The sequence below is a fragment of the Mustela nigripes genome, chromosome 4 (genome assembly GCF_022355385.1).
Source record: "Mustela nigripes isolate SB6536 chromosome 4, MUSNIG.SB6536, whole genome shotgun sequence".
Classification (NCBI taxonomy): Eukaryota; Metazoa; Chordata; class Mammalia; order Carnivora; family Mustelidae; genus Mustela; species Mustela nigripes.
The window spans coordinates 104,144,378-104,167,041 of NC_081560.1; the positions used below are offsets into that span (position 1 = coordinate 104,144,378).

Below are 22,664 nucleotides of genomic sequence, written 5' to 3' on the forward strand. Positions count from 1 at the left end.
GGAGGGGATTTTTTTACTTGTTCAGAGTCCCCCCAGGCACCAGATCTTTTGACCAATGACAAACACTGGAATCAAACAATAGCATAAGAACTTAAGCATTACCTATCCTTGTGAATTTTAGACTCTAAGGGATTCTGGCTGCTTCAGTGTTTTAATACCAAGGAAAGAACGACTAAGAATGAAATTTCAGGCATAAACAAAGATTTTTGAAGCCAAGATGACTTGTTATTCCAGTCATCTTCACCCAGGGTTCTGGTCTCAGTGGATACTACTCATTTCACCCTGCAGATTAGCTATAAGGCCTGAATAAGTGAAAATGTCTCCAAAACAAGTAAATCATCCCCATGCTAATTTCGGCCTTGTTTTGGTAGGTTAATAGAGTTTCCATATTTTCCCCTTTCTCACTAAAGATTTCAGGGGACAGGGTATGTGGCAAAGACTGTTTCCCCACCAGTTTCATTCTCCTTTCTTCAGCTCATGGCTAGACATTTCCCACTTCCCCTTACGACCATCACCTGACTAATTTCTCTCCAATAGAAAGAATTTCTGCTTCTCAGTAATAGGATAAGTGCTCTCTACATCCCTGAAATCCTTCCTTTAGTGACTGTCATCTTTGTAGTACCCAGAGCAATATGAAAAAATGGTTGTGGTTAAAAAAAATCATTTGCCACTCAGGCAGCAACCATGTGTGCCCCATGTGGGTAATCATTCTCTTTGTCATGTAGGAAACATAACAGGAGGTGCTTGGCTGTGATATGAAAGTAAGTTTGCCCCATATTCTATTATCTTCTGATATGATTCCTACCTTCTTGATTTGGTTTGCATTAACTTTTGATTGGTAGAGAATAAACTTTTCCAACCCTGAAAATATTAGATCACCTAATGCTCAACTTTTTTTTAAATTTCATTTTATTTTTTCAGTGTTTCAAGATTCATTGTTTATGCACCACACCCAGGACTCCATGCATGACATGCCCTCCTTGCTTATTCTACAGTTTTCATGTAAAAGGACAACTTTCAACAAAATTGTAGTTTTCTTCCTCTGATTTCAAATATGCCAACTTTAACATATGCTTATTTAATTCTGCTGGGACTTTTATTATCTCTTTTAAGAGCCCACAAAAAGTGGTTCACGTGTTCCAATATTGTGAATTTCTCCTACCAAATTCCCTAGTGCAGCAGCGTTTGCAGGCATGTGGTCTAAGGTCTAACATATAGCAGTTTGGGACATGACTACACTGATGAGTAAATTGATTCACTGAGTCCTAAGCTGTAAATAGGAGTTCTCAATGCCTTCCCCTCTATTCCCTTAGCTTAGCATTTTCATAGTTAGGGTTAATGACTATACACACTCCTGGTAATGATTTAAGTCAAGATCCTATCTGTGCTTGATTTCCTAAATATGAGGTATCAAGCACAGATGTTAATTGACTCACAATACTTGAGAGCCCAGTAGAAGACCTGATTTTGCATGTGACTTTAAAAAACAAAATGAGAGTCCTTGTCCCAGTAGTTAGAAGTCTTGTCCAATGATGATGCTAATCACTGTGGCAAAAGGGAGACAACTTGCTCTTTGGATCAAGTACTACACTCTTGGGATGAGAATGGAACCCCACACAGACATCCATGACTGAAAGAGGAGGAGAGGAGAATCCTTAGACAAAAATTAGATATGTAGGAAAAACAACATTGCCTGAGCAAACTCAAGCAAAATCAACACCAACAACAAAATAATGAAAAAAGAAATCTCTCTTGAACAGATCTTTTAGTCTGTTTTTCAAATGCCATATTTTTGTACAAGTGTGGATATTATTAAGCAAATATTTATTTCTTCCTCTTCCCTCCCTGAGTGAAGTTTGTCTTCCTGACCCACTCACTGGTGCTGTTTAGCCATATGATTTTCTATGGCTGATGGGATGTTAATGGACATGACATGAAGAGGCCTTACATGTGTTTGTGTGTTTTGACTTGGCTCTTGTGCCTTGAATATGCCATAGGAAACGCATGCTTCAGTTAGAGCTGCCCCATCAGCCTGCATCAGCAGATCTGAATCCAGTCCACAACCTCAAGCTAGGCCATTCTAGATGATGATTCTAGATGAGTCCATTCTAGATGAACTGCAGGCACCCTGCATAACTATAAAAGAAGAAATGCTTGTGTGGTAAGCTCCTGAGCTTTGAGATTGTCATGCAGCATTATTTTGGCAAGTTATCAAGACATTTTTATTTTTGCCATAGATGCTCCAGAATTTCCTTCTAAAAGCAGAATTTCTAAGTGCAGGAATAGAGAACAAGGGAAATTATCTTTAGGTTGCATTTCCAGAGCAAGGACATTGTTTTTTTGTTTGTTTGTTTGTTTTTTAATTGCTAATCATGTTTAATTATTTTTTCTTTTTTTTAAATTTTTAAAATTTATTTTCAGTGTAACAGTATTCATTGTTTTTGTACCACACCCAGTGCTCCATGCAATCTGTGCCCTCTCCAATACCCACCACTTGGTGGGTATTGGAAAGGACATTGTTTTTATTCAGAAGGAAGGTTTACTTGGATGGGCTAATAGAGATCTTGGGGATGATGGGATGTTGTCAGTTCTAAGAGGTACCCTTTTCCACTCTAACATTTCTGTCCCAGCATGTGTTATTTAATCAATCATTGGTGGATGGTAGTTTCTTCATTTCCTTGTTCTGCTCCTCCCACCCAGTCACGTGTCCTTTAAAGGCCGACTAAGTGGGTCTCACAGTCCAGCCATTCAGAAGTCTAGAGGCACATGCAGGATTTGGCAGGACTATAGCTGATGATGGTTGTGCTCACTGACTGGTGTGTTAAGTGTCTAAACAGCGTTAGTAAACATTGAGAGAGTATGAATTAACTGAGTGAAGCAAAGTAGTATCCTGTTGGGAAAACGAAACAGAGAATTCCACGTTGCGGTATGGGTGAAGTCAGCTTTTTTTGGATATGCCTAATTGCCTGAATGCATAGTTTTTCAGAACCCAGATTACTTTACTGTATCATGCAGTAACGAAGCAATTATTTTTTATTTGGAAATTGTTCAGAACAGTTATTATCAAATGACCATCTTGACAGTTAAAAAACAAAAACAAAACAACAACAACAACAACAACAAACTGTAAGCATGGTCCCATCCAGCATGGGAAATCACACAACAAAAAACCATGATGAAAAAAAAAAACAAAACTTAGTTGTCTCCTTGTGAGTGCTGGCAACTGTCAACCAAAACAAAAGTTTAGCTTCAGTTTATCAGATATTAAGCTGCTCTGTTTGACTGCAGTTAGTCAACAGTTTCAGCTGCTGAGGTTTTCCCACGGAATGATATTATAATTGGTTGGATAATTGGGGGTTGTGTTCCTGACCAAGGACTCAGCAAGAAATAAATCATAGATATAACCAACAATGTGTCATACAAGCAAGATACAACAACCATAAACCTCCCAAATCATTTGAATTAGTAAAATTATGATCCCAGTCCCATAAAATGGGCAAGAATTTACCAATAATACATAAAATACAAGCCTAATGCATCATAAATTTAGCCAATCTAAAACTAATAGAAAAATAGCTATTGTAAACATTAAGACTTTTGTAGGATGATGTGTATGGCCCTAAGTCTTCAAGAAAAGAAAAGCAAGCTGTCACAGTAAATTTAACTGATGCATTCTTTATTTCTCAATAAATTCCAGTGCTGTAAATATGTCAAATAAAAGCCAATATTATTTCTTGAAATGCAAGACCTTGGGGAAGGATGTTTAGGACAAAACACCATTAGCCCTTAAATTTAAATTGTTGACATTTCCATCTTTCTCCATATATAATTAGCTGGCACCTGTGTGGACACACCCTTCTGGATGAGTCATAATAGAATTCCTCCAGTGTCCATCCCTGAACATAAGGATGTGAAAAGCAACACCAAAAGAACTCCTTTTCATGGTCCCTTCAGGCTGGTGGTTCTTAACTAAACCTAGTTTTTCTTGACCAAACACTGGATGGTGTCCCCACTACTGACCTCTAGTTAGTAGAGACCAAGGATGCTGAGTCCTACCATGCACAGGAGAGCCCCCTACAAGAAGTTATCCATCTGTAAATGTCAATAGTGCTGAAGTTGAAAGACTGTACTTTACACACAAATTTGTACTACAGAAGCAAAGATATGGATTCAGCCATTCAGCTTACCTGGATGATTCTTGATCATCTATTTTATTGCTCAACAAAAAGTGCTTCTTATCAGTAGGCCTACCAGAGTTAATCTGCAAGGAAAGCAAGAGACTTGATTGTTTTGTTCATCACTGTGATCTCAGTCTAGTGCCTGGCACATTTGTGTGCTTTGGTGAATATTTGTTAAATAAATGAATAAGTGGATGGAAAGAGGAAGAAGGAAAGAAGGAAAGGAGGCAGGAAGGAAGTGGATGGTGCTAGGGTTAAAATTTGCTTGATTTCAATGAACTTGCTTTCCTTTCATTTACTGTTTTCCAGAAAAACAATAGACATGGATTCGGCTAATATTTACTATTTCCTAAATACTATTATTAATAGCTTCTTATATTGAATGTATCATATTAATGGTAATTAGAGGACTCAGAGTATTTAGTAACAATCACTATGCAATTGTTTTTGTAGCGGTTCATAAGTAGACGATTGTAAAACAGTGTCGACTTTCAGTATTGATGGCACTCAGTTTGGAAGATGATTTTCAAAAAAGGAATCACAACATCTAAGTAACCTAGGACTTCGTTAAAGGTTTCAGTGGGCTGTATTGTTTGTTTGGGCATTTGTATCATTTTGCTTTGTCTATTGTTTATTTTCTTTGGTCTCCTGGCCTTTTCCCACACCTAAGCAATATCCTGAGATGAAAGAGTCACCAGTGGCTACTTTGAGGGAAGTGTTCAGGAAGAATGGAAAGTCATGCCTGGTGACGGTGGTCCCAGGGAAGAGGTTGGGAGGGGGAGGGGCCACAAACATATATATGAATAAAGCCAAGACTTATTTTTAGCAGTCTGTTACCAGAGTCTCCATAAATCTCCTGTCTTTCCTTAAATCACAATCCAGTGTTAGCATGGTCTGTTTCACAAACAAACAAGCAAACGAAACCCCGATTTTCCCTAGGGCCTATTATAATTTCTACATGTCAAAGTTAATCATTAAATAAATGCAAATTAGTAAATGTAGTTGACATCTATCATGCACTATGGACTCTACTGGGTATTTGGATATAGATAAAGTATGCTTTTTGCTCTCCAAGAAAGGAAATATGGGATTAACATCAATATTAAGCCCCACTCAATAGGTGGCAGAGTAGATGAGAAAATAGGAAGCCAAATGCAGCAGAGGCTGACTGAATTTGCCAAATTCACCAAAACTGGTTTCAGTTGGATAGGGCAATAAAACCCTTGGTTGGCATTAAGCATACAAAGACCGTCATCTTCACTTCTCATCACATCTAAATGTCATTATGTCACCTCTAGGTTTGCACTCCAATCACACTATAAACACAGATCAACTGTCAAGTTTATATCTCATTATAAAAATGGCCCACATTCTTCTAGGCATCTATAGACAGGCATCTCAATGTCTCATAAACCCTACACATGATAGGTTAACCATTTTCCACCGATAGAAAATACCAACTTAAGTTTATAATTCTGGCTATTCTTCATTAAATGTTAATTTTCTCAGACTGGGCATTTGAGCATATTTATTGTGTTTTGACCTAACATTCATCATCCTTAGCTAAATCACCTTACTACAGCTTGATACACATTTCTTAAGCCTATGATTGGTTCATGTCTTGAAGCTTTGTCTACTAAATGGGCTCTTCACAGAATTTTCCCTTAAGGGCAATAGGACTTGGAGAAGCACTTTCCCTGTGGAGCATGAAAAACCAAGCAAACAAAACAGAACTGAAAAAATCCCACCTCCATTCAATTTAATAATGCAGGAGCCACTGGATTGGATTACAATTTTCCAACTCTAGATGCGCTTCCTCTTGTCACCAGCTTCTAACAAGGAAAATGAAAAGTGAGTTCACCTGTTGGACCCTGACTTAAGGCGTCAGCTGGTAATGTGAGCACATCCCTGGAAGATGTACCTGGGAGGACCGCTGTCTAACCAAGTTTCTGTTTTTAGACTCAGACATACTGGCTCTAAAAGCCACCACTCTATAGGTATTTCATAAAAATAAATTTAGTCTTCAGAAAAACCTTCCTGATAAAGCCACTAGATGAGTCCAAACTCCCTCATAACCTTGGAGCCAGCCTGTCTGGAAAGTGCCAGAATAACCAGAGAAGTGGCCTCATTGAAATCTCTCGTGAAATATCTGGAAGCAGATCTGGAAGCAAGTAAGAATGAAAAAACAGAATTCCAGATGAGATTCTACTGAAAGAAAAAGCCAAGCAAAGGCAACCATTAGCAAAGACCTTTTTAAGGATAGCTTTTCCTCCTATGCTTTCCTCCCTGTGACATCACAAGGAAGACAGCAGCCTGCACCTCGGTGACCAGCTCTGACTGTCATAAAATAAACCAACACTCAGCCAGAAAGCCCTGGCTTGTGGCCCACAAGCAGGAGCTGAGTGACCCTGGATGACGTGCTCCCCGCACTGCGAGGTAGTAAGTCAATGAGGCACATGCTGTACGAGCCATACTCAGAAACCCAACCAATGCTGTGGGGTTGTTCCCAAGTGATCTACTGCTTTCAAGACCCCGGCCCGCCTTGGAGGAGCTCCGGCCCAGGTGACCTGAGCAGGAAATGTTGACTTTGGAAATGGCTGGGGCTGTATTTCTGCCACAACAGATGATTGGGTCGGCACTCTCTTGTACTTAATAAAATTTTATTGCAGTGCTTGCCATATATGTTCATTTTAGCAAAAGAAATGGGACTAAAGGGGAGAAAACCAAGAATGACCACCCAGAGAGAGTTTGGTGGGCGTTTTAAAGTATCCCATTCCAAAGATTTTCTTCTGGATATGAGGTATCCTTGCATATTCCTCAAAAATGGAACCATAGTATCAATATTAATTTTAAAAACATAAATATAACATATATCCAGAAAAATGCACATATAAATGTCCAACTCATAAACATCCCTATTATGTTGTAAGTTCTTCTTTCTTTAATAATTCACTGTGACCATCTAAAGCTACAAATAGTCCACTTTGTTTTAATAGCTACTTGATATTTAATTGTGGGGATCTTCTAAAATTAGCTGATCCCTTTATTACACATCACAATAAAAATTTTGGTAGCTATATATTCTGCTACTAAGCATTTTTTAATGTTTTTTTTTAATTTTTATTTTTTAATTTCTTTTCAGTGTTCCAGCATTCATTGTTTAGGCACAGTGCTCCATGCAATACATGCCCTCTACAATACCCATCACCAGGCTCACTGAACCTCCCACTTCCCCTCCCCTCCAAAACCCTCAGTTAGTTCCTCAGAGTCCACAGTCTCTCATGATTCGTCTCCCCCTCCAGTTTCCCCCAACGCACTTCTCCTCTCCATCTCCCAGTGTTCTCCTTGTTATTCCTTATGCTCCACAAATAAGTGAAACCATATGATAATTGACTCTCTCTGCTTGACTTATTTCACTCAGCATAATCTTCTTGTCCTGTCTATGTTGATTCAAAAGTTGGGTATTCATCCTTTCTGATGGAAGCATAATATTTCATAGTATATATGGACCACATCTTTATCCATTTGTCCATTGAAGGGCATCTTGGTTCTTTCCACAGTTTGGCAACTGTGGCCATTGCTGCTATGAACATTGTTCTTTTTTTTTTTAAATTTATTTTCTGCATAACAGTATTCATTATTTTTTCACCACACCCAGTGCTCCATGCAATCCATGCCCTCTATAATACCCACCACCTGGTACCCCAACCTCCCACCCACCCGTCAATTCAAACCCCTCAGATTGTTTTTTAGAGTCCATAGTCTCTCATGGTTCACCTCCCCTTCCAACTTCCCCCAACTCCGTTCTCCTCTCTAACTCCCCATGTCCTCCATGCTATTTGTTATACTCCACAAATAAGTGAAACCATATGATAATTGACTCTCTCTGCTCGACTTATTTCACTCAGTATAATCTCTTCCAGTCCCGTCCATGTTGCTACAAAAGTTGGGTATTCGTCCTTTCTGATGGAGGCATAATACTCCATAGTGTATATGGAACACATCTTCCTTATTCATTCATCCATTGAAGGGCATCTTGGTTCTTTCCACAGTTTCCATGGTTTCCACCATGGCCATTGCTGCTATAAACATTGGGGTACAGATGGCCCTTCTTTTCACGACATCTGTATCTTTGGGGTAAATACCAGGAGTGCAATACAGGGTCATAGGGAAGTTCTATTTTTAATTTCTTGAGGAATCTCCACACTGTTCTCCAAAGAGGCTGCACCAACTTGCATTCCCACTAACAGTGTAAGAGGGTTCCCCTTTCTCCACATGCCCTCCAACACATGTTGTTTCCTGTTTTGTTAATTTTGGCCATTCTAACTGGTGTAAGGTGATATCTCAATGTGGTTTTAATTTGAATCTTCTTGATGGCTAGTGATGATGAACATTTTTTTCATGTATCTGATAGCCATTTGTATGTCTTCATTGGCGAAGTCTCTGTTCATATCTTCTGCCCATTTTTTGATATGCTTGTCTGTTTTGTGTGTGTTGAGTTTGAGGAGTTCATTATAGATCCTGGATATCAACCTTTTGTCTGTACTGTCATTTGCAAATATCTTCTCCCATTCCATGGGTTGCCTCTTTGTTTTTATGACTGTTTCCTTTGCTGTGCAGAAGCTTTTGATTTTGATGAAGTCCCAAAAGTTTATTTTCGCTTTTGTTTCCTTTGCCTTTGGAGACATATCTTGAAAGAAGTGACTTTCATGGTGATGCCTTTCCCATTTTCCTAGTTGGTTGAGTGTGAGTTTTTTTCTTACTGATTTATACAAATATGTAGTTTTAAAAATAGAGTAGTTACTTTTGGACATTTTGAAAATATAAAGTAATGGAACTAGTTCTCTATTTACTGGAGTTAGGAATGAAAATGTAAAGATCAACCCTCTCTCATAAGATAAGTAATTAACAAACTTCTCTTTTACTATTTCAGTTTTGGTGAGGATGATGTCAGACTTTTATCTTAGATTATAGCTGTAAAAGGCAGTGTGTCTCATGTATTGTCAACACGCTCTCCTTATCCCTACACACTTCGGAGTCAGAGATCCCATCCATAAATGACATCGTGGTGAAGTGACTGGGCTGTGATGAGAATCAAATCTGGATTCCAGTTCTCTATGCGACCTACTGGCCATGTGCCATTGGGCAATATAATGCAGACTTCATCTCAGTTTCAGTTTTTTCAGCTGTGAAATGGGAAAAGCAATAACGCCTACTTCATAGGGTCTTTTGTGAGCATTAGATGAGGCAACACATATAAAAATAGTAAGAGCTACATGTTCACTACATTTAGGCACTGCTTTACAAGCATAATGCCTGACAGAGAATGATCGCTTAATAAGTGTTGGCTCTATTAAACTATTATTATTACACCTGTTCTTCATGGACTCTAACAATTAGAATGAGGAATTCAGAGCCCAGGGAGGTACAAGCTAGATTAGGCACCACCCCTTATGGTGAGGTTGATTTGTGTCTGGGAATGCAACGTATAACACGATAGTAGGGTAGGCTAAGTTGGGATGCAGACACTGCACTTCTGAGCTGAGACAGTGTTTAATCATAATTGTGTTCATGAGAACTGTATGAGCCAGGAAACTTGTGATCATGAGTCAGAAAGCAAGCCCCCACCCTCACAATCCTATACATACATGTGTACCCTCACGTACTCCAACCTCCACTCCTGCCCCACACTCATACTCAGGACAGATATTTCTCCTGAGGAATAGATCCTTACTTCTAGTTTTCTACCCAGATCTCAAGCTTGTCCTATAATAAGAATAAAGAAACAGCCAGGTAAGTCCATAGCTCCTGGCACCAGCACCTCCATGATGGAAGAAAGAGAACCATCTTGAGTCTGTAAGAGACCACTGAAGCTTGAAGGCATAGTTCTGTCTCTGGGGGTATTTTGTTACTTGGTCTGTCAACTCTAAATTATATAGCAGCTTTTAAATTTGACTCCCACCTATTTCTTAGGCAGCAATCCATGTGCTTCTTTTATTCTCTCCCGTTTTCCTCCTTCCAGTTTTTTAGATATGTCATTATACTTTGTCAGAATAATAAAAATTATGCTATTTTTCTTTCCTTGTCTCACATTTAGACTTAGATCTACAATTAACATATCCAAGGCTCACTGCTAGTCCTTCTGCCAAAGTTTCCCCAGGCCCCTCTGATTTAAAGGAAGCTTCTCTCTTTGGGCAGCCCTCAGGAAGGGCTTGGAGTCCAGGAGGGCATGAGTTGTACATATTCAAAGCTGGTGAAGGATAGCTTGGCTGGGTATAATGCTTGGATCACTTTCTTGAATTTCTTGAAATTGTTCTCCACTAAGATTTTGTTTATTATTGAGGAGTTTGATGTAAAACCTAATTTCTTAACTTGACTTAAGGCCCAGAGGACTTTTAAATTTACTTTTACAGTATAACATTTTCATTGGTATATGTCTCAGAGTTGACTGTTCCATAATTTCTTAGACATATGGTAGGCTCTTCCAACCTATGGATTCAGGCCTTTATTTTTTTTCAAGAAAGTTTCCTTGAATTAGAATTTTCTTTTTAGTTCTTATTCACTGTTATTGTTTTTATTTTGTTTTTGTTTTTACCTCCCCTGGGACTTCAACTAGGTAATGCTAACTCTTCTTTACTGGTCTTCTTTATTTGTCACATGTTTCTGATTCTTTTTACTTGCTTTTTTAAATTGTGTTTTCATTCCCTTGGCTATTTTCCCTTCCTCTGTTTAATGCCCCTTATTATATTTTTAGTCAAATCTATTTTCCCTGGGGTGCCTTGAAAAAAGTTTTTTTTTTTTTTTGGAGTTGATATTATTCTTTTCTTAAGTTTCTTTCCTGAGCTTGATTTCTTTGCATTTCACATTGTCCTGATTTTTATTCCTTTTTGTTCTGAGTTTTTAAATTTCAGTTTCAAGGAGTTCTTCATACCTACAAATGCCCATTTACAGATGTTTAATTCAGGTTGGGGTATTAACCATTTCCTTCAGCTTTGTGATTTTATTTTGGAGCAAAAAAGGCTTCCTCATGAGCTGAAATGTTCTATTTCTTTTTAGGTTTACTTTTTACAGTAACTGTGTTCAGATGTTGCCTGTCATTTTCTATTAGTTTTAAAATGTCTTGGTTTCCTATCACCAGTATTAGACTCTGTGCAGGCAGGAATGGCTTGTTAGGTTCCTTACTTTGAGAGGCCCCTCTTAGGGTGATGGTGCAAAGTGCAGTTTCTTCGATTGCTGACATTTTGGAGGTTGCAAGAGGGGTTCCTCTGACTGCTGACATGGTGGTTCACTTTTATTTCTGTAATGCCTTTAGTTTTCACCTTTACTACTAAAACTCTAAAGCCTCCTTCGGCTCCCAAATTGCCCATTTTCTCCTGGAAGTGGGGCTTTTCTAAGGTGGCCATGTCTGCCCCCTACTGTTCTCACACCATCTTCCTTCCTTAATTTCTTCAAACACAAGTAGACTCACTTACAGATCTCAGACCTGGTTTCAATATTTCCTCACTCAGGGTGCCCCCCCCCTTTCTGAGTGTTGTTCTGTATCCATGTAAGACTGTATCTGGTTGAATAGTGTCTCCTCTGAATTCATGTCCATCCAGATCCCATCAGTGGGGCCATATTTAAAAATAGGGTCTTTGCAGATTTAATCTAATTAAGATGGAGTCACGTTGGATTAGAGTGGGCCCTAAATGAAATGGCCTGGTGTCCTTATGAGAAGGAGATTTGGAGGAGAGACACAGACACACACAGAAAGAAGCAGCTCATAAGAACACATGGAAAAAACGGCCAACCATGTGACCATAGAGCCAGGGATTAGAGTGGTGAGGTTACTAGCCATGGAATGCCAGGAACTGCTGGCAAATACCAGAACAGGAGAGAAAGACATTGAACAGATTCTTTCTTAGAGTCTCCAGAAGGAATTAAATCAGTTTGTTTTAGACTTCTAACCTCTAGAACTGTGAGAGAACAAATTTATGTTGCTTTGAGCCACCTAGACTGTGGTAATTCGTTACAGACGCCCTAGGAAACTAACAGAGTCACCAACACTAGCCATCAGTGCTCTCCCCTTTTTGCCTGTGCAGCATTCACCTAAGGCTCAATGCCAGTATTGGCTCCAGAGCCAACTCTTCTAGTTTGGGTGCTTCTTTCCCTCTTACACACAAACTGAAATCTGTAGTAATCTCACTCTCTTGGTATACTATTAAGTGTGGGTTCTGAATGATTTTATTTATATTCCTTTTTAACCTGCATGTTTTTGGAAGATGTGTGGAGAAATTCAGATCTAGGTATCTGCTATCCTACAGGCAATGTGACTTGCCTTTAACCAAATCAGATGAGAGATGGATGTCCTGGTATAGTGAGGACCCTGATTCTCAAACTGAACACAACATCAGAATTATCTTAGATTCTTGAACACTATTTCCCAAAATTTCTATTCTGTAATTCCAGGCCAGGAACCAGGATCTTCCCTGAAATAATCTGCCCTAATATTTCCAATGTAGCTGATACCTGTGGGTTATCATATGTGAGCAATGTAAGACAGGATTTTTTCCACTTGTGGAATCTAAGTTTAAAGAAAGCAAAGAAATAAAAAAGAAATTTAGAGAAATGTACTCAGTGAAGCAAAAATGACACATATACTCAGATAAGCATTAATGACACAAAGATTCAGATAGTTACATTTAACTAATTTCTTTAATTTCTGTATTTCATACAAGATGTAATCCATACTCTCAAGATGCCTTGGACTCATGTATTGATCAACCAGCTTTTTGTTCCCGCAAGAGCCAAGAAACGTCATCCTCCTGGTGGAGTTTGTTTGTTTGTTTGTTTGTTTTTCTCCATTCAAAGCCACTCATTGCCAGGCTCCATGCAACTCCAACTCTCTCATTCAGAAGGCATATCTTAAAGTTCATTCTCTCAGCAAACATATTCTCCCTTCAAGCATGTGGAGGATACTGGTAGTGAGAATTTGATCAATTTCCTGTCCTCTTTGCAGAATAACCGCAGCACTTCATAGAGTAATGCTTAGATGGGTTGGCTGAATGGGTTTGAAATGGACATGATCTGAGACCTTTCTGAAAACAAAACTAAATGATAAAAAAGCTTGAAAATGAAAGGATTGAGTAGCAAGCATTCCATAGAAATCTTCCAAAAATGTTCATTTTCATCAATCTGATCCACCATGTCTCATTAATTTTTAATCCTTTCCAGAACTAATGCCCTACTTATTGGTCACCTTAAGGACAAATTATGCAGAAACCTAAGTATAAGGGCTATATAAATATAGCCCTATATAAATATAAAACTGTTAAAAGAGGGGCACCTGGTTGGCTCAGTGGGTTAAAGCCTCTGCCTTTAGCTCAGGTCATGATCTCAGGGTCCTGGGTTCGAGCCCCGCATCAGGCTCTCTGCTCTGCTCTGTCAAATAAATAGATAAAATCTTAAAAATAATGTTTTTTGAAAAAAAAAAACTGTTAAAAGTAAATATAGGAGAAAAAGTCCACAGCATGGAAGACGGCAATAATTTCTTGGGTATGACATCAAAATTATAGGCCACAAAAGAAAAAGAAATATATAAACTGGATTTAATCAAAATTAAAAACTTGTGCACCAAAGGACACTGCCAATAGAGTGAAAAAATAACCCATGTTATGGAAGAAAGTATTTGCAAATGACATTCTGATAAAGGATTAATATCCAGATTATATGAAGAACCTCTACAACTCAACCATAAAAACACAAACAACCTGATTTTAAAAATGAGCAAAACAGGTGGTGGGTATTATAGAGGGCACGGATTGCATGGAGCACTGGGTGTGGTGAAAAAATAATGATACTGTTATGCTGAAAATAAATAAATGAAAAAAAAAATAAAAATGAGCAAAAGACTTAAATAGACATTTTCCCAAAGAAGACATATAGATGGCCAACAGGTATATGAAAAAAAAGTTGTAATTACATTAGGTGATGAGTGTGTTAGCTAACCTTATTGTGGTAATCATTTTGCAATATATGTCTGGATCAAATCAACATGTTGTACATCTTAAATTTACACAGTGTTATATGTCAATTATATCTCAATAAAGCCAGAAAAATATTCTAACTGATATAGATCTAAAACTTATCTCTGCCCTTTTTTATTCCCCTCAATCATGTGTGGAGAAATTCAGATCTAGACACCTGCTAATATCCTACAAGCAGTGTGATTTATTTTTAACCAAAACAACTGAGAGGTAGAGCTTTGTTTTTGGTGCACAGTAGGAATTTTTATTATTTTATTTAGAAATTGTATAGCTGTTCATAAATAGCAATTCATGGGCAAAAAGGACCCATTTAAGAAAATTAAAGTCCTATCTTTGCTTTCAGATGAGCAAACTTAGACTGAAACATATCTCTTTCTTGCTGAAAACCAGAAAAGTAGGCAACAAACCACCATATTTAAATATCTAGGTAAGTCCTAAGATGAAATATATGGTAGTTTATCTGACTCTGGACTGCTATATGCAAAAGAATAACAGTTCTTACCTGAGTATTGTTTAATTGTCACTTGCATTAATATCTCCAACTAGTCTATGACACCCAAGCACCAGTTTTGTTCTTGACTCTGTGTTTTTAGAGTTCTTTAAGAGAAGTCCATTTCAAACTTTCATAAGCCAAATGAGAATGCATCAGGTTATATAACTAGAAGTTTAGTCCAGATGTTCTACCACTCCCTTCTCCTTGTTTTTCTTCTTGCCTCTCTCTCTTGTTCTTCACCCTTCATTTAAACCTATTCACTTCTCCCTCTTTTCTGCATGTATTATTACTCTCTTCTACTTCATATTGTCTTTTCTCACATGCTGGGGAAATATCTGCAAGCTCCCTTCTGCCATGTCCAGTGACATGTTCTCATATTCCAGGGGTAAGGATGTGGACTTCTTTGGAAGGCCCTTATTTGGCCTCCCACAAATGGGTGTAAGTGTCTCATTGAAAAGATTTGGAGACTTACAGATGAATAGGTTTGCAGGGTTGAAATAAAGAGTTCATTCTGGGGGATGTTACAGTCAGAATGGCAATGAATCATTCAAATGGAGGTGTCAATGAGGGGAATACCTGTCAATCTCAAGTTTATTGGAGATTTATACAGTTATCATTGTGAGAGTTACCATAAAGAAAGGTTCTCATCTTTTTAATGTCCTCAGTTTTTTCATATATGTTATTTCTGTTTAGTTTTCAACATTTGGGGGAGGAGTACAGCATATATACTGCATATAATATATCATAATATGTAATATGTATATGCTTAACATTTTAATTTTAATGATTTGATATTTTTCAAATTAGTGTCCAAGATAATTCATATTACATGATCTTTTACATTTTAAATTGTTTATATTTATGGTTAAGATATTTAGTTCTTCTAACTATGTATATTTTTGTCTTTAACCTTTGCTTTTTGGATTAGACTTACTGAAAAAAATGTTAAATAAAATCATACATGCTTCAATCCAATGAGTCTACCTTTATCTCCTTTTTTTTAAGTGATGATATCTTCATCAGTCATTTAATATTGCCTGGCTCTACTTTAATTACATTTGTTTAATTATAAATTTTAAAACTTATAAATTTAAAATTTTTAAGCTCAAGTTTAGATACAGTTATTAATATCTTTGTTTAGTAATCGAGATGATGAAAAGCTGGAAAGTAAAATAAAAACACCATAATCTACTGGCTGAAGTGATAAAGCTAAAATGTTTTAATCATCTTATATTAACCCTAGACATTGTTATTACCAAAGAGTAGAAGATGAAGTTAAATATGTGCTTCAAGAAAGGTATTCATAAACCCCAATTCTCTACCTGAAGACAAGAGTGTATGTCTTCAGCTTCCAAAACTTTTTGTATTGTGGCACAATATACATAACATAATACCTACCATAAATAATGAATCTTGGAACACTTAAAAAAATAAAATAAATTTTTAAATGAGGAATGAATATAAAATTTTAATATTTAAAAAAACTACCATTTTTAAGTGGATAGTTTAGTGCATTCTCATTGTGTAACCATCACCACCATCCATCTCCAGAATTGTTATCCTCCCAAACTTGAACTCTGTACCCCTTAAACAGTAACTCCCCTTTTACCCTTTCTCCAACCCCTGGCTACTATCATCCTACTTTCTGTCTCTGAATTGGACTATTCTATATATCTCATATAAGTAGAACATCATGCAATAGCAAATAATTCTTTTAATTGCAAGGTAATTATTCTAATTTTAGTATTGTTATCCAAGCAAATTATATCCCCCAAACTATAGGATTAATCCATTATAGGTATATACAAAGACCTCATGGTTTTGCAATGGAATCCAAGTCTTGGTCTGATGCAGAGTTTCCTCCATCAGACAAATACAAAGCCCCCTTATTTATCCTATTTAGCTGAACCCTAAAAGTCTCACTGGCATTATGGGTCCTGCCTATATATTTTGTGTGTTTCTGACAGTGCAAACTCAGTCATAAAAATATCTACAGTACTTGCTTTAAAAGTACTTGCTGCCACTTAACTGTAAACAGACTTGTAATTTGGCTGTAAAAATTCATGACTTGCTGAAAGGGGCTGTAATAAAGTCATAATGATCTCTGGCACAAACACCGTCGGGGAGGCCAAGGATGGTTGGCTGGCCACAAAGGATGGTATGTATGATGTAAGCTGGGCGAAGCTTGGGCCATGGCCATCCGGTGTTGCCTCCAGAGAGGTTCATCTTTTCTGTGATCTTCAGTGTCCAACTATGTTAAATGCTGATGGGTTTATGGTTTATTAACCAAGTGATCCAACATCAATCTCAGCTTTGTTGGGAGTATAGAGACACCCTTCAAGATACTCAAGTCCCGAACAACAGTGATCTTTGTTTTGGCAGAAAAATATCGGATAATATTTGTAAATGAAGGCTAGAGATAGAGACCATTTCATGCTTAAAACAGTTCTCATTGACAGTCTAGTGTCCCATCTCTTACATTGCATGTGACAAAAGTTCTCCTTTCCCCAGGAATTGCTGGAGGAAGGTTTAGCCAAGTGAGGAAGAGGTTGTTTTTATTCATTCTGAGGTGGGGGATGTATAATCAAAAGGGGGACCCCTCAGGATCAGAAGTGTCTGCTATCACTAGGCTTGTTTTCTGCTGAAGGGTTTTCCAAAGGTGACCCGATAAGCTCAGTATTGATCCTTTGACTCAACAGACCAAAGTCTGAACAAAGCTATGATCTCACAGAGCCCACCACCCCCTCTGCATTGAGAACTGTCACTCAGTGAAACTAATTCTGGCTGAAGCCCACTTCAGTTTGCCTCTCACTCCAGACCCAGCTAAGCCGCCCTTCACAGGAGAATTTGACTAAACAAAATGGCTACCCCACCTTGGCATTGCCACAGAACAGGCCCCAGGGTAACGGAGAGTACTTTGATTGGAGTCAGGAGACCTCTACTTGGGGAAAGAATTTTATCTTAGTGGCTTGCATCCTCTATAATATAATTTAACTCATTTTCTGAGGTTTGTTTGTTTTTTTTTTTTCTAACTTTAACAGTTCTGGTTTTTGTGCTGGAGCATATCTCTTGGAGTCCTTAGTTCTCTACCCATTCACAAAGACAAGGCCAGAGAGGGACTGGATACAAGAGTACCTTTCTTTCAGTCAGGGCCTTTGCTTAGACTTGGAGATGAAGAGAGAACCTAGAGGCCTACATGAAAATGTCATTTAATTTGAGATTTTATTAAAATTAAATCATTCTAAAAAAATACAAGGAGCTGACTTAAAACATGCTCTTTTATTAATCTTCTGTGGTTTTATCTTTTTTTTTTTAAAGAGAAAGTATATTAAATGTAAACATATCATTCTGACCACAAGTTTGTCTATAATATCTAGATTCACAAGAAATCCTGGCCTGAACACTGATCTCATGGAAAGAAAACACATTCTTATTTCCTTGCAAAACCACCCCTGCACAGTAAATTCTGGCCGTTGGAGTTGAAGGTGACTCTGTGCCTTGGTATATGCTACAGAGTCTGGGGCCCATGTGAGAACATGAATAAATCTTGATGGGGTAGGATGATGACACCTCATTGTATGCCAGGCCCTCCTCACTTCCCCACTCCAGTCTGCCTGAATTAGGCTTGATGTATTTTACCATAGCCCTTGCACCACTCTACAAAATGACCAGTGAAGAGATGCCTGGGTGGCTCAGTCGGTTATGGCTGCCTTCAGCTCAGGTCATGATCCCAGTAGGATTGAGTCCCACATCCGGCTCCCTGTTCTGTGGGGAGTCTGCTTCTCCATCTCCCTCTGCCTGCAACTCTGCCTACTTGTGCTCTCACTTTGTCAAATAAATAAATAAAATCCTAAAAAAAAAAAAAAATAACCAGTGAATCCCTACTACATCATGAAACTGATTCTGTGACTCTATAATTTTAAAAATATCCAGAACTTCGCTCGTAATTGCCAAAACTTGTAAGAAACCAAGGCATCTTCCTTCAGAAGGTAAATGCACATATAAACTGTCATACAACCAGACAAGGGAATATTATTTGGTGCTAAAAAGAAATGAGGTATAGAGCCATGAAAGACATGGAGAAAACTTAAATGAATATTACTAAGTGAAAAGGGCCAATCTGAAAAGATACATAGTGTGTGATTTATAACTATATAACATTCTGGGAAAGGCAAAATTATGGAGACAGGGAAAAAACATCATAGGTTGCTAACATTTGGGGTGTGGAGGAGAGATGAATAGGTGGAACACAGAAGATTTTCACGGTACTGAAAATCCTTGGTGTGATACCATAATGATGGGGATATATCATTACAAGGGTGTCCAAATCTATCGAATGGATACCATCAAGAGTGAATCATAATGTGAACTAGGACTTTGGGTGATAGATGTATCAATGTAGGTTCATCAGGGGTAAAAATGTACCCCTCTGGTTCAAGATATTGATATTGGCAAAGACTTTGCATGTGTGGGAGCAGGAGTATATGGAAACTTGCTGTGTCTTCTCCTCAATTTCACTGTAAACCTAAAACTGCTTTAAAAGGTGATCTTAATAAAATTTTTAAAAATCCAACAAGCTTTTTCACCATTAGCATTTCTGCACTATTTTAAGTGATTTTTAAGGCTGTAACCTAACTTATTCCCATCAGAATCAGATTTCTTTTGCTCCTCCCTGTGCTTATTTTTCAGTTCTGTTTCCTGATTCATGGGGCCCGGCATCCCTGCTTTGATACCTATGTGCCAAGAAAACCCTGTGGTTAATGTAGATGTGGAGAATATAATTTAATCTTCTGTTGGAAGATGACCATAAATCAAGGCAGGGGCGCCTGGGTGGCTCAGTGGGTTAAAGCCTCTGCTTTCGGCTTGGGTCAAGATCCCAGGGTTCTGGGATCGAGTCCCGCATCGGGCTCTCTGCTCAGCAGGGAGCCTGCTTCCCTTCCTCTCTCTCTGCCTGCCTCTCTGTCTACCTGTGATCTCTGTCTGTCAAATAAATTAAAAAAAAAAAATCAAGGCAGATTGGAAACCCTGTCCAGCGGGACCTGAGCTTCCAAAACACCTTGGGGTGACCCTGTAAATGGAGGCACACCAACTGCACGGTCTAGAACTCTGAGGCAATGCTTGCTGAACAACCTGTCTTATGGAGATTTGTGGAATTAAACAGTTATCCTCGTGAAAAGGAGACTGAGGGCCAGGCTCCTGGACAATTACTGGTAAGTTGAAACAAACAGCATAGAGAGCTTTGCCTGGCCAAAGAGGTAGCCAAAGGATCTTGTTGAGGAAGCAGGAGACTTAGGACAAACTGGAGCATGGTCACCTTTTTCCTCACTAGCCCTCTCCCTGAGTCACTTTTTCATTGTCCCCTCTGTGGTCATTAGTATCTAAGGAACATGGGTGGCTCTCCTAAAACTGAGTAACCAAGTTCTGCTTGGAGCTGGAAGTTGTCTGGAATATTTACTCTGCAATGGACTTAAAGCCAAGTAGGTAGGAATCACAAGATGAAGCACCAAAAGAGTCTGCTCAGACAAGATACCCTCCCCCATCCCCACTCCTCCCACACACACACACACCCACACACCCACACACCCATCCTAACTTTACTCCTTTATGCTCAATGGGCCTGGACTTACTATTATATTATATTATATTATATTATATTAATTATATTATATTAATTATATTATATTATATATTATTCTTTTTTTCTATTTATCTGCCTTGCTCTTATTTAACTTACATTTTAAATTACATGTGCTTTCCAAAAATCACCTAGAATCCTTTGAGAAAAAATAATGTACAGATCAATCACTTCATAAATGAAAAACTAATGAAGAGTTATTTTTCTTGTGAGGCCTCCCTCACTCCTGCCAGAGGTTCTCACTCCATTCTGTCCCTGAAGCTCCCTGTGGAAGCATGGCTTCTCTGCTCTTATAGTTTCTTCCTTTCTTTCTTTCTTTCTTTCAAGATTTTTACTTATTTATTAAACAGAGAGAGAGAGAGAGAGAGAGAGCACAAGCAGGGAGAGCAATATGTAGAGGGAGAGGGAGAAGCAGACCTCCCACCAAGCAGTGGGCCTGACATGGGGCTCAATCCCAAGACCCCGGGATCACAACCCAAGCCAAAGGTAGAAGCTTAACTGACTGAGACACCCAGGCATCCTTATCTTGTGGTTTCTTAAACACAGGTAGCTTCCTGAGAGTGTGTGTGCTCCTTGTGGACAAGGACCCTCCTGCTTTCAGTACACTTCTCAGTGTCCATTGGCACCCACCCAGCCAAGGCCTGGACCTGGAACATACTTTCAATAACCAAACAAACACTACCATTTCACCCAACCAAATCTGTGGAATGACCTCTGGAGATCACTAGGGGTGAAAACTAGTGTTCTTTCTACGACTACTATGCCCACAGAGTGTTAAGTAATAGTTGTTGAGTGACTGAGTGAAGGTCTTTGAGGAAGGTGGTGGTGAATGAGAGACACCAGCACAAGGTCACTTTCCCTGGAGAACACTGGTGTTTCTGGGGGTTCTCTGGATCACTGGAGGGCTGGTTAAGTGTGGGATTCCTGACCTCCATGAGGCCTGATGCAGAAACCCCTGGGCTGGGTTCAGAGTCTGTAGGTTTAACAAGCTGTCTAGCTAATTCTGAGCCAGGTTTTCCCAGCAGTGCTAGTGAAGGATAAAGAGCAGCCTGGAGGGTATGGCCCTCCTTGGAAGAAGCCACATCCGCCCCTAAGCTTGATGCCCTCAGAGCCTGGCAGGAGGCAGGGAGTGACAGCAACACCACAGCCAACACCCAGTGTGAGCTTGGATCAGTCACTTCCTCTTCACAGTTGTAAGATGAGCCAAACAACTGTGCACATTAACCTAACACAGTACATATAAGGCAGGACACGTAGAAAAGTTTAATAAAGATTTTATTCATGAAAACCAAATTTTTCCTTTGCTATAAAAACATATTAGTGACCCCTAGGAACAAAGTAGAATTATAGACTCTAATTTCAGTTCTGAGAGTACACTCATCAGTGGTCCTTCACCACCTGATTGCACAGATCCAAATTCTTAATCTTCAAAATCTGGGAATCAATGAGAGGCTGAGTTCTTAAGACAGAGGGGCCTGAGGTGTCCCAGCTCCACCTGCCCCTTGCTTCAGGAACTTCTGCAAGCTAGTTCATCTCTCAGGGACTTCAGTTTTGGGGCCTACAAATGGGGGCGAGAAACTCAACCCTTCTGGAAAGAGAGGGAGAGGCAAATACAGTATAAGGAACAGAGGTGACTATGGCATAGAAGAAAAGCAAGGAATGACCAGCCTCCTCAAGAGGCTGTGAGTCCCTCAAGATGGAGCCCTCGTCTGGCCCCCTAGGGCCTACAAAATGTGGGAACCAAGTAGGAGCTCAGGCAGATTTAACTGGCTGCAATTAATAGGCAATAGGCCAGTGTTTCCTAGGCACAATCTCACTTAATCCACACGGCTAGTTCACCTACAGACAAGGAAACGTGAAGAGCTTTGTAATCAGTCCAATATTGCAGAATGTCACCCTGAACTCAGACTTCCAGCCACAAGTCCACGGGGTGCAGAAAGGGCCCAGAGGAAGAAAAGCTGGAGCTTGGAGATGACTTCATGGAGCCCAGGGTCTTTGCTGGGCCTGGAAGGACAGCAATATTCCAGACTAGCAGAGATGGGAGGGTACTGAAGAAGAAGCTGGAACCAGCATTCCAGAGCTGCAAATCACAGGCTGTCCTGTGCAGGCTCCTTCCACTGCTTTGTGGTGGAGGCTTGGCGGCAGCCCCACACCCAAGGTGGCCGTGGTGCCTGTGCAACAGAGATTTTCTGCCTGGGGGTAACCTCGGCTTGCCCGCTGCTGTGGAAGTGCTCCACCCCTACCCTAGGGCTGGACGCCCTGCATCTTAAGACCAAATGAATCTCTCCACGGGGCCCAGCGCTGTGCCCTGATGCGGTGCTTGGTGCGTCAGG

At 39.3% G+C, this 22,664-nt stretch overlaps 1 protein-coding gene across 1 annotated transcript in view; it reads right to left on the minus strand.

The window, feature by feature from the left end:
* Positions 1–4,217: 4,217 nt before the first annotated feature.
* Positions 4,218–22,664, minus strand: part of SUGCT (succinyl-CoA:glutarate-CoA transferase) — an 840,768-nt gene continuing 822,321 nt past the window's right edge. The window contains exon 14 of the mRNA XM_059397231.1: positions 4,218–4,261. Coding sequence (XP_059253214.1) covers positions 4,257–4,261 — 5 coding nt within the window. The 3' untranslated portion in view covers positions 4,218–4,256. The remainder of the gene's footprint in view (positions 4,262–22,664) is intronic.